This window comes from Serinus canaria, chromosome Z (genome assembly GCF_022539315.1).
Source record: "Serinus canaria isolate serCan28SL12 chromosome Z, serCan2020, whole genome shotgun sequence".
NCBI classification, from domain to species: domain Eukaryota; kingdom Metazoa; phylum Chordata; class Aves; order Passeriformes; family Fringillidae; genus Serinus; species Serinus canaria.
In genome coordinates this window covers 66,946,727-66,957,463 of record NC_066343.1, presented here as the reverse complement: position 1 = coordinate 66,957,463, position 10,737 = coordinate 66,946,727, and the positions used below count along the sequence as shown (strand labels likewise).

Sequence of the window (10,737 nt, the reverse complement as noted above, 5' to 3'; positions counted from 1 at the left end):
GAGCCCAGTGCAGAGCCAGCCCCACCATGCACAGGGCACAGAGCATGAAGGTATCTCTGCCCTTGATCTCTCACAGATCCAGGGCACACAGTCCATGGGCTTGCAGTAGCTGGAGGCAGTGTCAAGGCCATGACTGCAACATTTCACTCTGGAAAAAGAGCATGGAAAAACTCAAAGCTAAACAGAGCTGAGTTTTTTATTAGAAAAGGAGATCTATTCTGTTACAGTCCTTTGGGAATCTAGCTTCATCACAGAGTAATTCTGAGTATTGAAGGAGTTCTTAAAGGCCCTTGTGCCAGCCAAGTGCAGGGAGAACTCAGCAGATGGGTATGGGGGGGGATGACCAGGTCAGCTTGTGGTGTCCTGGGCTGCTGCCCCGAGGTAATCCTGTATGCTTCTGGCAAGAGGTTCACTGTGAGGGAAAACTGCCTGCTCCTGACATGAAACCAGGTACAAAGGGAGGGGCCTGAAAGAGAAGGAAATATGGCAGCAGTGAGGACTGCAGCATTCCTTTGCCATGCCCTAAGACATTTGATCTGCAGGTCTCCCTGCTCTACCTGCAGCTCTGCCCTCCCCATTTGGCTCCATATCAGCTCTTCTGTGCCCCAGGGAGTCCCAGCAGAGCCACAGCCTGTGGCCTCTCAGAGCAGTCACCAGGGGAAGCTCCTCAGACACCTAAACTGCCCTCATGGCCTGACAGACTCAGCAGTTTGCACTGCTGAGATATCACCCACCCCTCTACACACCTTCCCTGCCCTTGCTGTTGCTCATCCTCTCCAGGGGAGCTCTGGAAGAATTTCTGCCACTGAGCAGCTGCCTCCTGCTTCCGGTTCAGGTTCCACAAGGCCTGCACCAGGTAGGAGGCGGCAGTTGGGTCACCTACAAGACAGGAAGGATCAGCCCTTAGCAGAGGAAGAGCAGAGGAGGTTGTCAGCACTGCTGTGGGTTGCAGGACATTACAAAAGAAGCTCAGAAGCCAGACGAGGTCAATGAGTGTACGGGGAGGTGGTGTAATGGGGAGGAGGCTGTCCTGGCTTTATCACAGGCTCTAATTAACCCCAAGACTGGGAGATGGCATCAGCCCTGGGACACAGCCTGCCACACCTCTTTGGACACAGACTGGGCTTCTCCTTGCAGGCACCTCCACACCCCCAGAGGGAGCAGCCACCAGCAGGACTGGGACCAGCAGGTCTGACAGATCCTGGTGAAGCTCACACCTCTTCAGCATGTCAGGGCACTCAACAGGAGAGAGCACCCCTGTCAGCAGAACTAGCTGTGCTTTGGCTGAGCTCAAGACAGGAATGCTCCCTTTGCAGGCTGCTGTACTGGCAGGCATGGACATGCTGCTTCCTCAGGTGAAGCACAGCTCCACTCCTCTGTTGTGGGAAAGCAGACATGTCTGCAAGAAAGTTGGCTGTACCCTGGGACAACTGCCTCTTGTCAGAGTGATGCTGTGCCCACCACCTCGCCACTGTACCTGCTGCTGCCAAGCTGGGGTTGAGGCAGGAAATTTCCAAGCTATCTGAGGGCACAGGTTGTTGTCAGGTTCTGATTAATCCCTCTGACAATAGTTTTGGTCTGTTTCTCCATGGCAGTGAGCTGACCAGGCCCCACAGAAGTATCTCTAGTATGTAACATTGCTAGTGGCCCTACTGTTGTTCCTTGACACCTGAATAAATGTGGTACAAAGCAAAAGAACTTCCTGCTGAATACAGCAAAGCAGCCCAGGACAAATTTGTGGAAATCCCTTGTGTTCCTCGCCAAAATGAGCCTGTTACCTGGTGAGATCTGCAAACTGTGCTGGAAATCCAACAGGGCTTCTTTGTTCCTCCCCAGCTCCAGGAACTGCATACCTCGCCCCATGAGAGAGAGCAACCTGATCTTCTGGAGCACCTCCACTTCTGGCTGGAGGTTCTCTGCCACAGGAAGACACACACACCTGAAGACAGCATCCTCCAGATGTTCTCTCCCCTGTTCCCAGCAGGCTGAGCCAGGTTAGTAGTCAGGACAAGCCAAGCATTTACTTGGGCTGCTCATCCTCCAGCTCTGGAGACAGATGGCAAAGCTCAGCCTCTCTGCCAGGCTGGAAGAGGTTGGGAGGCAGCAGAGAGGGAGAGTGAAGAATGTCTAGAGCGCAGAATGTTACATGGCTGTGGTGAACAGTGACCTCAGCAGCAGCCTGGCCTTTGGCTGTCCCTCTGCACCACTGGCATGTATATTTTCCCAAAAACCTGCATTGGAAAAGCTATCCAGTTCACAGCCCCTTTAACTGCTACCTAGGCAGTGAAGGAGGCAGAGTCAAGGCCAAATTCTGCTCCAAAAAAAAAATCAGCCAGTCTTTCAGAGGCTTCAGCATGGCCCAGAGCTTTGCACCCTGGGACAACTGCCTCTTGCCAGAGGGTGCTGTGCCCACCACTTTGCCCCTGTACCTGCTGTTGCCAAGCACACAAATGCTAACCCAGTCAAGGCCCCACACAGGTGCGCTTGTGTGGTGTCCTACCTGTGCTTTTGGCACCAGACTCATGAAACTGGACACGCAGGAGATCACTGAGGCACCTGTGGGTGGAGGCCAGAGGAACTTTGGAGCCAATCCTGGACTCTCAGGAGTGCCAAGTTGTCAGGGCAGCCCCAGTGCTGTGTCCCGCCCTGGCCCCACCATCCATTTCTGCCTGCTGGGGAGACCCCTTCTCCCAGAAAGGCTTTATCACCTGCTGAACTGTGTTACAGATTCCTTGCTCTCGCCCAGCTTGGCCCATGCCCAGCCCTGGTGCAGGTATCCAGCTGCTCTCCAGGCAAGGCAGCACAGCCTCTCCTTCTTCTGGGACAGGAGTCTACCTGCCAGTTCTGCCCCTGGCAATGAGGACTCCGGCTGCTCCAGTCTCTCCTCCACTCGTAACACCCGTGGAATGAGGTCAGTTGTCCGGCTGATGACCTCCTCACACACAGTTATGGCATCCTGGTGCCTCCCAGCCTGCTCCAAGGCAGATGCCGCTTCCAGGAACACCTCTGGGATCCTGGGCAGAACTGAGCTACCATCCAGGGGCACCTGGGGAGCAAAAGTGACATCAGTACTGCAGAACTGCAGAGTTCTCCGCCAAGCAGCATGACTCTCTTCATACTGGGAACGTGGAGCTGCTGCCCAGCAAAGCTCAAGCCCTCTCTCACAGTCCCTGGAGCCTTGTGGAGCAGGAAGAAGATGGGAAGCACTCACAGCTCAGCAGAGTCAAGGCATCAAGTCCCTACTCTGGAGTAAAGGACATCCAAAATCAGGCTGACATCTGTTCCCTATAGGGAAGAGGAAACTGTCTCTCCAGACAGCAATGGTGAGTGCTCTCTGATGTGAATCCAAAGGCAGACATGCCACAGGTTGGAGGTGCCAGTCCCCACTTAATTTCCTTTACATCAGCCCTTACCTCATTTCCTTCACATCTGAAACTAGACACTGGAATCCAGGGCTGATGCCTGGGCCCAGCCCTTGGGACTGGCTTTGGATCCCTCCAACTCTCATCTTCCAACTCACCAAGGGAGCTCTTTACCAGGATACCTACCTGCTGCTGCAGCCCCTCCTGAAGGAGAGACAGAAAATCCAGGTAATGTTCTACTGCATCAGCCACCCTGCAACAGAACAGGACATGTGGTGGAAGGAGAAGTGCCATCAGCCAGGTGATGGATTGCCAGCCCACAGTCCCTCCCCCTGCACCACAATTGCCCTGTTCTCAATCTCCACGCTTTGAGCAGGCCTACAACAGCAGCACTCAACTGGACCATTTCCAGGAGCACAAAAAAACTGGAGAGCCCAAACAAGCAGCATGTTGCAAGCAGACCAGAGGCATGGTTACCTCCCATCCTGGAGACACCGCTGTGCCAGAAGGTACTTCACTTCAGAGGGGTGGCCATGGCGAAGGAGGGAAGTGAGTACTGGTGTGTGGACAAGCAGCTCTGTTCGCATTATGAAACAGGGACTAGAGGAAGCAGCTCCTGGAGGGCTTTTTCCCAGAGCCTGTGAAACAGGAACAGAAAAGATGATCAACACCAGACTGGTCAAGTCTCAGGAAGCTGCAATATTTTGTCTGACATCTGAGGATGCACCCAGGCAAGCAGAAGTGCTGCACTTCACAAGCACAACTACATTGTTCTCACAATGGCTTCCAGCAAGAGCCATGAGGATCACACAAGGGCAGGCAGTCTTTGAATCTCCACCAGGAGATTTGCAAGATCACCCAGATCACCTCAGGTTTTCAGTTGAGCTGCCTGGAACACCATCTCCCATTGCAGCCACATACTTAGTTAGACTATTTGAAAGGAAAGAGTTCTCTCTCCTCTCTGTATGTATCTGACAGTTTTCAAACAGCTGAAGAGATAATTCAGGGTCTACTGCTGTGACCTCTCTGAAGCAGGTTCACACAGCTGATGCAGCTTCCTTCCCTCCTTTGGCTGCCTCACTGCAGCCAAAATCTGCCCTTAAAAGTCTCTTTACTAAGAGAATACTTTCTGACCTGAGAGTATAACTTCCCAAGCCACCACAAACATGAACTAGGACCTATAGTCTTGCCACATCCAAACGTGGTGCTGAGCAGGAATTTCAGATCTCGCTGGACTCCTTCCTGCCCACTTGCTGAAGGCAGCACCATGCTATTTTGGGGACTCCTTCCAGGGTGAAAGAGCCTGGATGTAGTCCAGGAGAAGAAAGAAGCCTGCTTTGGAAGCTCTGTGCAATCTCTGCTGGGCAAAACCCATCCCAGAACTACAGGAAGCAGACAAACCTCATAGAGTAGGGTCAGGGCCTGCAGCTCTGCATTGGTCTCTCCCAGGTCATGGTACACTGCTGCCACGTGGGACAGGGCAGGAAGGCACTGGAAATCTACCTGGAGAGCCCGTTTCAGGTGCTGAAGGGCTGTGTGAGGCTTGCCCTAGGTGGATGGGAAGACATGCATGTTGAAAGCACATCTTGCTGAACTCTACTGTTTGGTAGGTTCCAGATTCTCACTCTGGTTCCCCAAGAGATCCCCACTAAGCAGGGCAGCAATTTAGCCAAAGGCAGACCTCCTCAGGTTGGTTTTTGAGCTTCTTCCTCTGCAGCAACACTTTGCAATCAGCCAAAATCTTGGCATGGATTTTGCAGCTTGTCCAAGGAGGCTGGGGCCACAAGGGCAATTTCTGCTCAAGGCCTTCCCTCTGTGAGAGGCCTTGAGCAGAAAGGCATTGTGGACATCAGCCTGAGCCTCCCCCCCCCCACCTGCCTTTCCCCTCTCTGCTGTCATTACCATTCGCTGAGCGCAGCAGCCCAGGCACGTGTAGATCTGGGCCAGGATATTCTTGGAGCAGAATCCTCCTGCAGCTTCCTGAAGGAGGGAAAGGGCGGTGGGGAAGTTCCCAGCCTCCAGCTCCTGCAGCCCTAGGACAGACCCAACATATTGGCTCTGTGGCTCACTTTCGTGTCCTGCCTGGCCCCAAACAAGGGTGGTGCCCTTTTCTTCCCAGAGCCATAGGGACTTGCCTGATCCCCTCCAAACCCTCTTGGCACTACTGGGCAATGAACAGCCCAATAGTGCCAAGTTGCCATCTTTGCTTGAGTGGTTTTGCAAGAGAACAAGACACTTGATGGAAATGTCCAGCAGAAACAGCAGCTTCCAAGCCCAGGATGCTTCCTTTGGCCCAGAACAAGGACAGGGCAGGTTCACCTCTACATTCATTGACAAGGACAGCAGTGCAGATAGGGAAGCACACAAAGAACTTCAGAATTTTTTCAGCACATCTGGGTCATTTCCCAGCAGGATGCTTTGGGATATCAATTAATTAATATTTATTACAACTACTTATTTGCCTTTTCTTCAGTCTTCTTTTCAGGCTTCCCTCTGAGGCTGCTCTCACATAGGGCAGCACCACACTCACATCTGCCACCTCCCTGCTGGAAGTGCTGGTGCCACCCTTGACTATTTTGGCTCCAGCTCTGTGTGCCAGAGGTCCTGCCCTGCCTCCTGGCAGGAAGGCCCTGTAGGAGCCCAAGAACAGCGAGGCCATGCTGGCTGTCCCCGGAGCTTATGGGGTTGTCAAAAACAGTAAAGGAGAGAAAACAGGCAGGACAGAACACAGCAGCCAGAGACATCCATTGCTTGCTGTGACACCAGGCTACAAAGCCTTGCAACAGCTTTGTGTGGCTCTTGCAGCACCATAGTCTGACTGGAACAATGTGCTTGCAACCAGGCAAGTTCCAGAAGAAAGGAAAATCTTCATAAATCCCCTGCCAGCCTTCTGCTTTAAGATCACTGCAGGGCCCAGAGACCACAGACAGGCAGAGGAACCCTGTGATAGTGCAGAGAAAGGATGAGCTAGGGAACAGCAGGGAAACTTTTTGTATATGGAATGTAAAGGCTGAGACTCAGCCCAGACCCACTTCCAAGGGAACAGCCCGAAAAACCCCAAGGGCCAGTTCGCTTGGGAAGAGAAACCAGGATAAGGGCAGGGAAAGTGGTCCTGGGACAGACCAGCAGGAGACTGTGCTGGCCTGAGTTCCTGCCCCGCCACAAACCTTGCAGGAATGCTGCTGCAGTGCAGAGGATTTCCTTCAAGTCCTTGGCACTTTGTACAAGGGGCAGGGAGGGCCCCTCAGGAGGGACCCGCCATGCCTTGATCATGGAGAGGAGCTCGTTCTGCCCCTCACTGCAGTGAGCTCTTCCCAGGTCCTGTGAAGGCACAAAGGAGAGCAGGAAATGCTGAAGGGAAGCAGGAAACACTGGTCCAAGTGCAAAGAGAAACAGATCCCACCAAACCAGTCAATACTGCTCCCTGCAGTGGGAACAATGTCCTACCATTTGTTCCCTTCAGCTACAGCCCCCTTACTGCAGTGATTCCTGCCTGGCCCAGGTCAGCACTTCCCCACCTCAGAATGGGCTGCACCTCCAGGGGCTCCTGGCATGCAACAGGCAGCTTTGGAGTTCATTCAGAAAGACAGGACCCATCAGCAGGGAAGGTTCTGCATCCCACTGCTGTTCCTTACAGAGTCTGCAAGTCCATCTGCAGCCCTCTTCCAGCTTGCTCAAGTCTCCTGTCTGACACACAGAGGTCCGGGGCCCACACAGGCAGAATTTTCTGGGATTTATTAACACTCTCAGGTCCATTAGGCTATGCTGGGATGCCATGGGGAGGATTAGTCATGCTGACTGGGCAGCACTGATGGGTTCAGCTGTCCAAGTGCCACAACAACATTTTGCAGAGTGAGTTTTATGACAAAGATGGTATTTATGCCAGCTCTTCCAGCATCTGCCTGTGCCCAGTTACCTCAGCAGTTCTCAGGAGCTGGAAGAGACCAGCAACACTTTCCAGCTGGCTGGCTGCCAGCCACCAGGCTGCTTGCAGGACCCCGAGGCGGTGCAGAGGTGCCTGCAGCTCCTCCACGGTTACCTCCTGCAGCACCTTCTCCCACAGCTCCTCTGTGCCAAGATTCTGTCCGCAGGCCCCACAAGCCTCCAGAGCTGAAAAAAAAACCAAGCAAAAAGACCTAGAGCCGTGAGACAATGTGTTGGTGCCCTGTAACAGACACCCTGGATGCAAAAGGGAGAGAAAGCCTCAAGCAAGCACAGGCTCCTCGTAACGATGGAAGGAATGGGGTTGCAGGGCTGGTCGGGCCTCAGCAGAATTGAAAACAAGCTCTAAGAGAGGGGAGATGACAGCAGCACATTCAGGAACACACAGCACAACTCAGAGCTAGACTCCAGCTCTGCTGAGCCCTCTTGAAGTCATTTGCCCTCAGGAAAAAATGTGCCAACACTGCAGATCCACCTCTGAACTGCAGTCTATTTCAGTGAGCTTTCTTTGAAGTCAGAAAACCATCATTAAAGAAAACACTAATTTTCTACTGTCATTAGAACTTTGCTAGAGACTTGGCACCTTATACATAAAAAAACTCTTGTTTCCCTTGAAACCTCCAGCCCATCCCTGCAGCCAGGCAGCAGGCAGGCAGCTGCACATTGTCCCTGGTCACGTGCCACTCTACCTCCATCCCTTACAGGCAGAGCCTGGATGTCTGCTTACAGTTCCCCCCATCTCCAGCCTTCCCAAGCACAGCCAGGGGTGCCTGCCCACAGTTTCCAGGCGGAGCCAGGCATGCCTGCTCACAGTTTCCACCATCTCTCGCCTTCCCTGGCAGAGCCAGGAATGTCTGCTCACAGTTCCTGCACCTCCAGCCAGTCACCAAGTATCTCCGGAGCACAGAGAACAGTCTCCTCCTCCTGAGAACTCCCCAAACAAACAACCACATGCTTACCCCTGAGGAGCCCCTGGCGTATTCCTTCTGCTTCTCCTTTGATGGCAGAGTCAGATGCTCCCACAGTGAAAAGCAGGGAGTTGTAGAGGACAGTGAGTTCCAGAGGCAGGGCAGGGAGGGCAGGTGGCAGCCCTGTGGGCACAGCCAACCCAACAAGAAATTTAGCTGGCTAAGAATAAACAGCTGTCCATGCTCAACACCTGGCTTGGCGACAAGAGAAGTGGCTTGACAAGAAGTGATTTTTTTTAGTGATTGTGGTGTGATTTAGCCACCTGGGAACTGCAGTGCCAGTCAGACAGCATGTGTCAGCACTCCAGGTGCCACCACTGCTTTAGACATCCATTCCCCAGCTACCAAAATGCTGCAGTCCTTCAGGAGTTAGGCCTTTCAGCTCTCCCAGAAGAGCATCAACAGCCTACTCTGTTCCAATACACATCCACCCTTTACACACTGTGTCTCTCTCCTTATCACAGAATCACAGAATGGGCAGGGCTAGAAGGGACCAGAGTGGCTCATCTGGTCCCATCTCCCTGCTCAAGCAGGGCCATCTTAGACCACAGGATTGCATCCAGATGATTTCTGAGTATCTCCAATGGGGGAGACTCCACAACCTCTTGGGGAAATTAGTTCCTATGTGCAGTCACCAGTTATTCCTCATGTCCAGATGGAACTTCCTGTGCATCAGTTTCTGCCCATTCCTCGTGCCTGCTGCTTGGCACCACTGAGCAGAGCCTGATCCATCCTCTGAGCCCTCACTGCACACACTGACAGACATTAATGAGGTCCCCTCAGTAACCTCTGCTCCAGACTGAACAGGCTCAGATTGCACAAGCTTTCCTTGCAGGAAAGATGTTCTAGTCCCCTAGTTATTCTCATTTCTCTCTGCTGAACCCTCTCCAGAAGTTCTGTGTCTTTCATGCATTGAGGAGCTGAGAAAACTGAAAGTAAAGCTGCCTCATGTTGGGCTTTCTCTGCACCAAACCTTTGTCAGAGAGCCTTTTCCCTGATTTCCCACAGAAAAAGCTGTCTCACTTTTGTTTTACAGAAATCCCAAAGCTCCGCCCAGCAAGTTAAGGTGGAGTCTGGGGCTGGGGAGTTACCCGTTTCTGTTGCCCTATGCTGCCCAGGCCAGCATAGGGCAACAGAGATAATTTCACCTTGGCTTGTTTCCAGCATTGGGATACTGTAGCTGAAACCGGAGGAGCAATGTTCATGAACTAAAGTACAAGAACCTCCACCTCAGCTTGAGGAAGAACTTCATGCTGAGGGTGGCAGAGCACTGGAACAGTTGCCCAGGGAGGTCCTGGAGTCTCCTCTCTGGAGACATCCAAACCCCACTTGGACGTGTTCCTGTGTCACCTGCTCCAGGCGGCGCTGCCTTGGCAGGGGGTTGGACTGGGTGATCAGAGATTCCTTCCAGCCCTTAGGATTCTGTGACTAACTCCTTTGCAGGCCCCATTCAGCACGGGGCAACGGGAACCCTTTCACCCCGCCGCCTTCAGGCATTTGTTTCCAGCACCGGGACACCGGAGCTGCTTCCTGGTAAACAGAGGTGTCAAGGAGCCGGTGCTTCCACGCCCACATGCTTCCGGCCCGGGACAGCACCGGGAGGTTAAGGCTGGGCAGGGTGGCCGCCACTCACCGCGGATGCTCCGGAGCAGCTCCTGGCACTCGTCTCGCAGCTGCCGGCGCGCCTGCCGCGCCTCTCCGCCGCACCGCGCCGTCTGTAAGGGACGCACTTACTGCCGGCCCAGCTGCGGAGCGGCACCGGCGGCAGCTCCGCGCCTCGGGGAGGGGGGGTGGGAGGGAAAGGAAGAGGACGTGCCGCACCGTCCATCGCCCGACAAGCGCGCGGCTGTGGGCGGCCCAGGCTCGCAGGCAGCCCGGCTCCGGCTCCGGCCCCGGCCCCGGCTCCGGCTCTGGCTCTGGCTCCGGCTCCGGCCCCGGCTGCGTCCCGCGCCGCCGCTTCATGGCCGCCGCCGCCTTTCCCGCCCTCGCCGCCGATTGGTGGGAACGGCCGTCACCAAGGCAACAGGGAAGCCCGGGGCCGAGGGCGCGCGCGCCGAGAAGGGGGAGGCCGCGGAGGGACAAACCTCGTTGCAAGGCGAAGGCACCAGTCCGAATTCCCCAGTTGGAAAGGTCCCGTCAGGTGAGCGAGTGCAATCCCTGCCTCCGTGCAGGACCCCACAACAACCACACACGTGCGCTGTCCAGACGTTTACTGAACTCTGACGGAGGCTTGTAGCTGAGACCCCTACCCTGGGGAGCCTGTTCCAGAGCCCGAGCACTCTTGGAGAAATCTTTTCCTAAACCCCGAGAGTCTTGGACTCCAGCTCTGCCTAAGCCTCCCCTGACACAGGTGCAGGCCGGTTCCTCGGGTCCTGTTGCTGGTTTCTGCAGAGAAGAGATCAGTGCCTAACCCTCCATTTCCCCTCAGAAGGAAATTATAGATGAAGGTCGCTATGAAGGAGACC

General features: G+C 54.3%; 1 protein-coding gene across 3 annotated transcripts; it reads right to left on the bottom strand.

The window, feature by feature from the left end:
* Positions 1-178: 178 nt before the first annotated feature.
* FANCG (FA complementation group G) lies at positions 179-10,654 on the bottom strand. 3 transcript variants are annotated; one of them, XM_030237513.2, is made up of 14 exons: positions 10,094-10,654; positions 9,906-9,987; positions 8,264-8,395; positions 7,279-7,472; positions 6,530-6,683; positions 5,265-5,395; positions 4,764-4,910; positions 3,840-4,000; positions 3,549-3,615; positions 2,709-3,046; positions 2,501-2,556; positions 1,779-1,916; positions 747-879; positions 179-466 (listed from the first exon to the last, which is right to left on the bottom strand). In XM_030237513.2, exons 1-14 carry the CDS (start codon positions 10,232-10,234, stop codon positions 349-351), a joined length of 1,992 nt encoding a protein of 663 aa, XP_030093373.2. In that variant the 5' UTR covers positions 10,235-10,654; the 3' UTR covers positions 179-348. The 3 variants fall into 3 exon arrangements, with proteins under 3 accessions (XP_030093373.2, XP_050842431.1, XP_050842432.1); XM_050986475.1 differs by lacking the exons at positions 179-466; positions 747-879 and adding an exon at positions 1,525-1,669; XM_050986474.1 differs by lacking the exons at positions 179-466; positions 747-879 and having other exon boundaries at positions 886-1,916.
* Between the last annotated feature and the right edge of the window lie 83 nt (positions 10,655-10,737).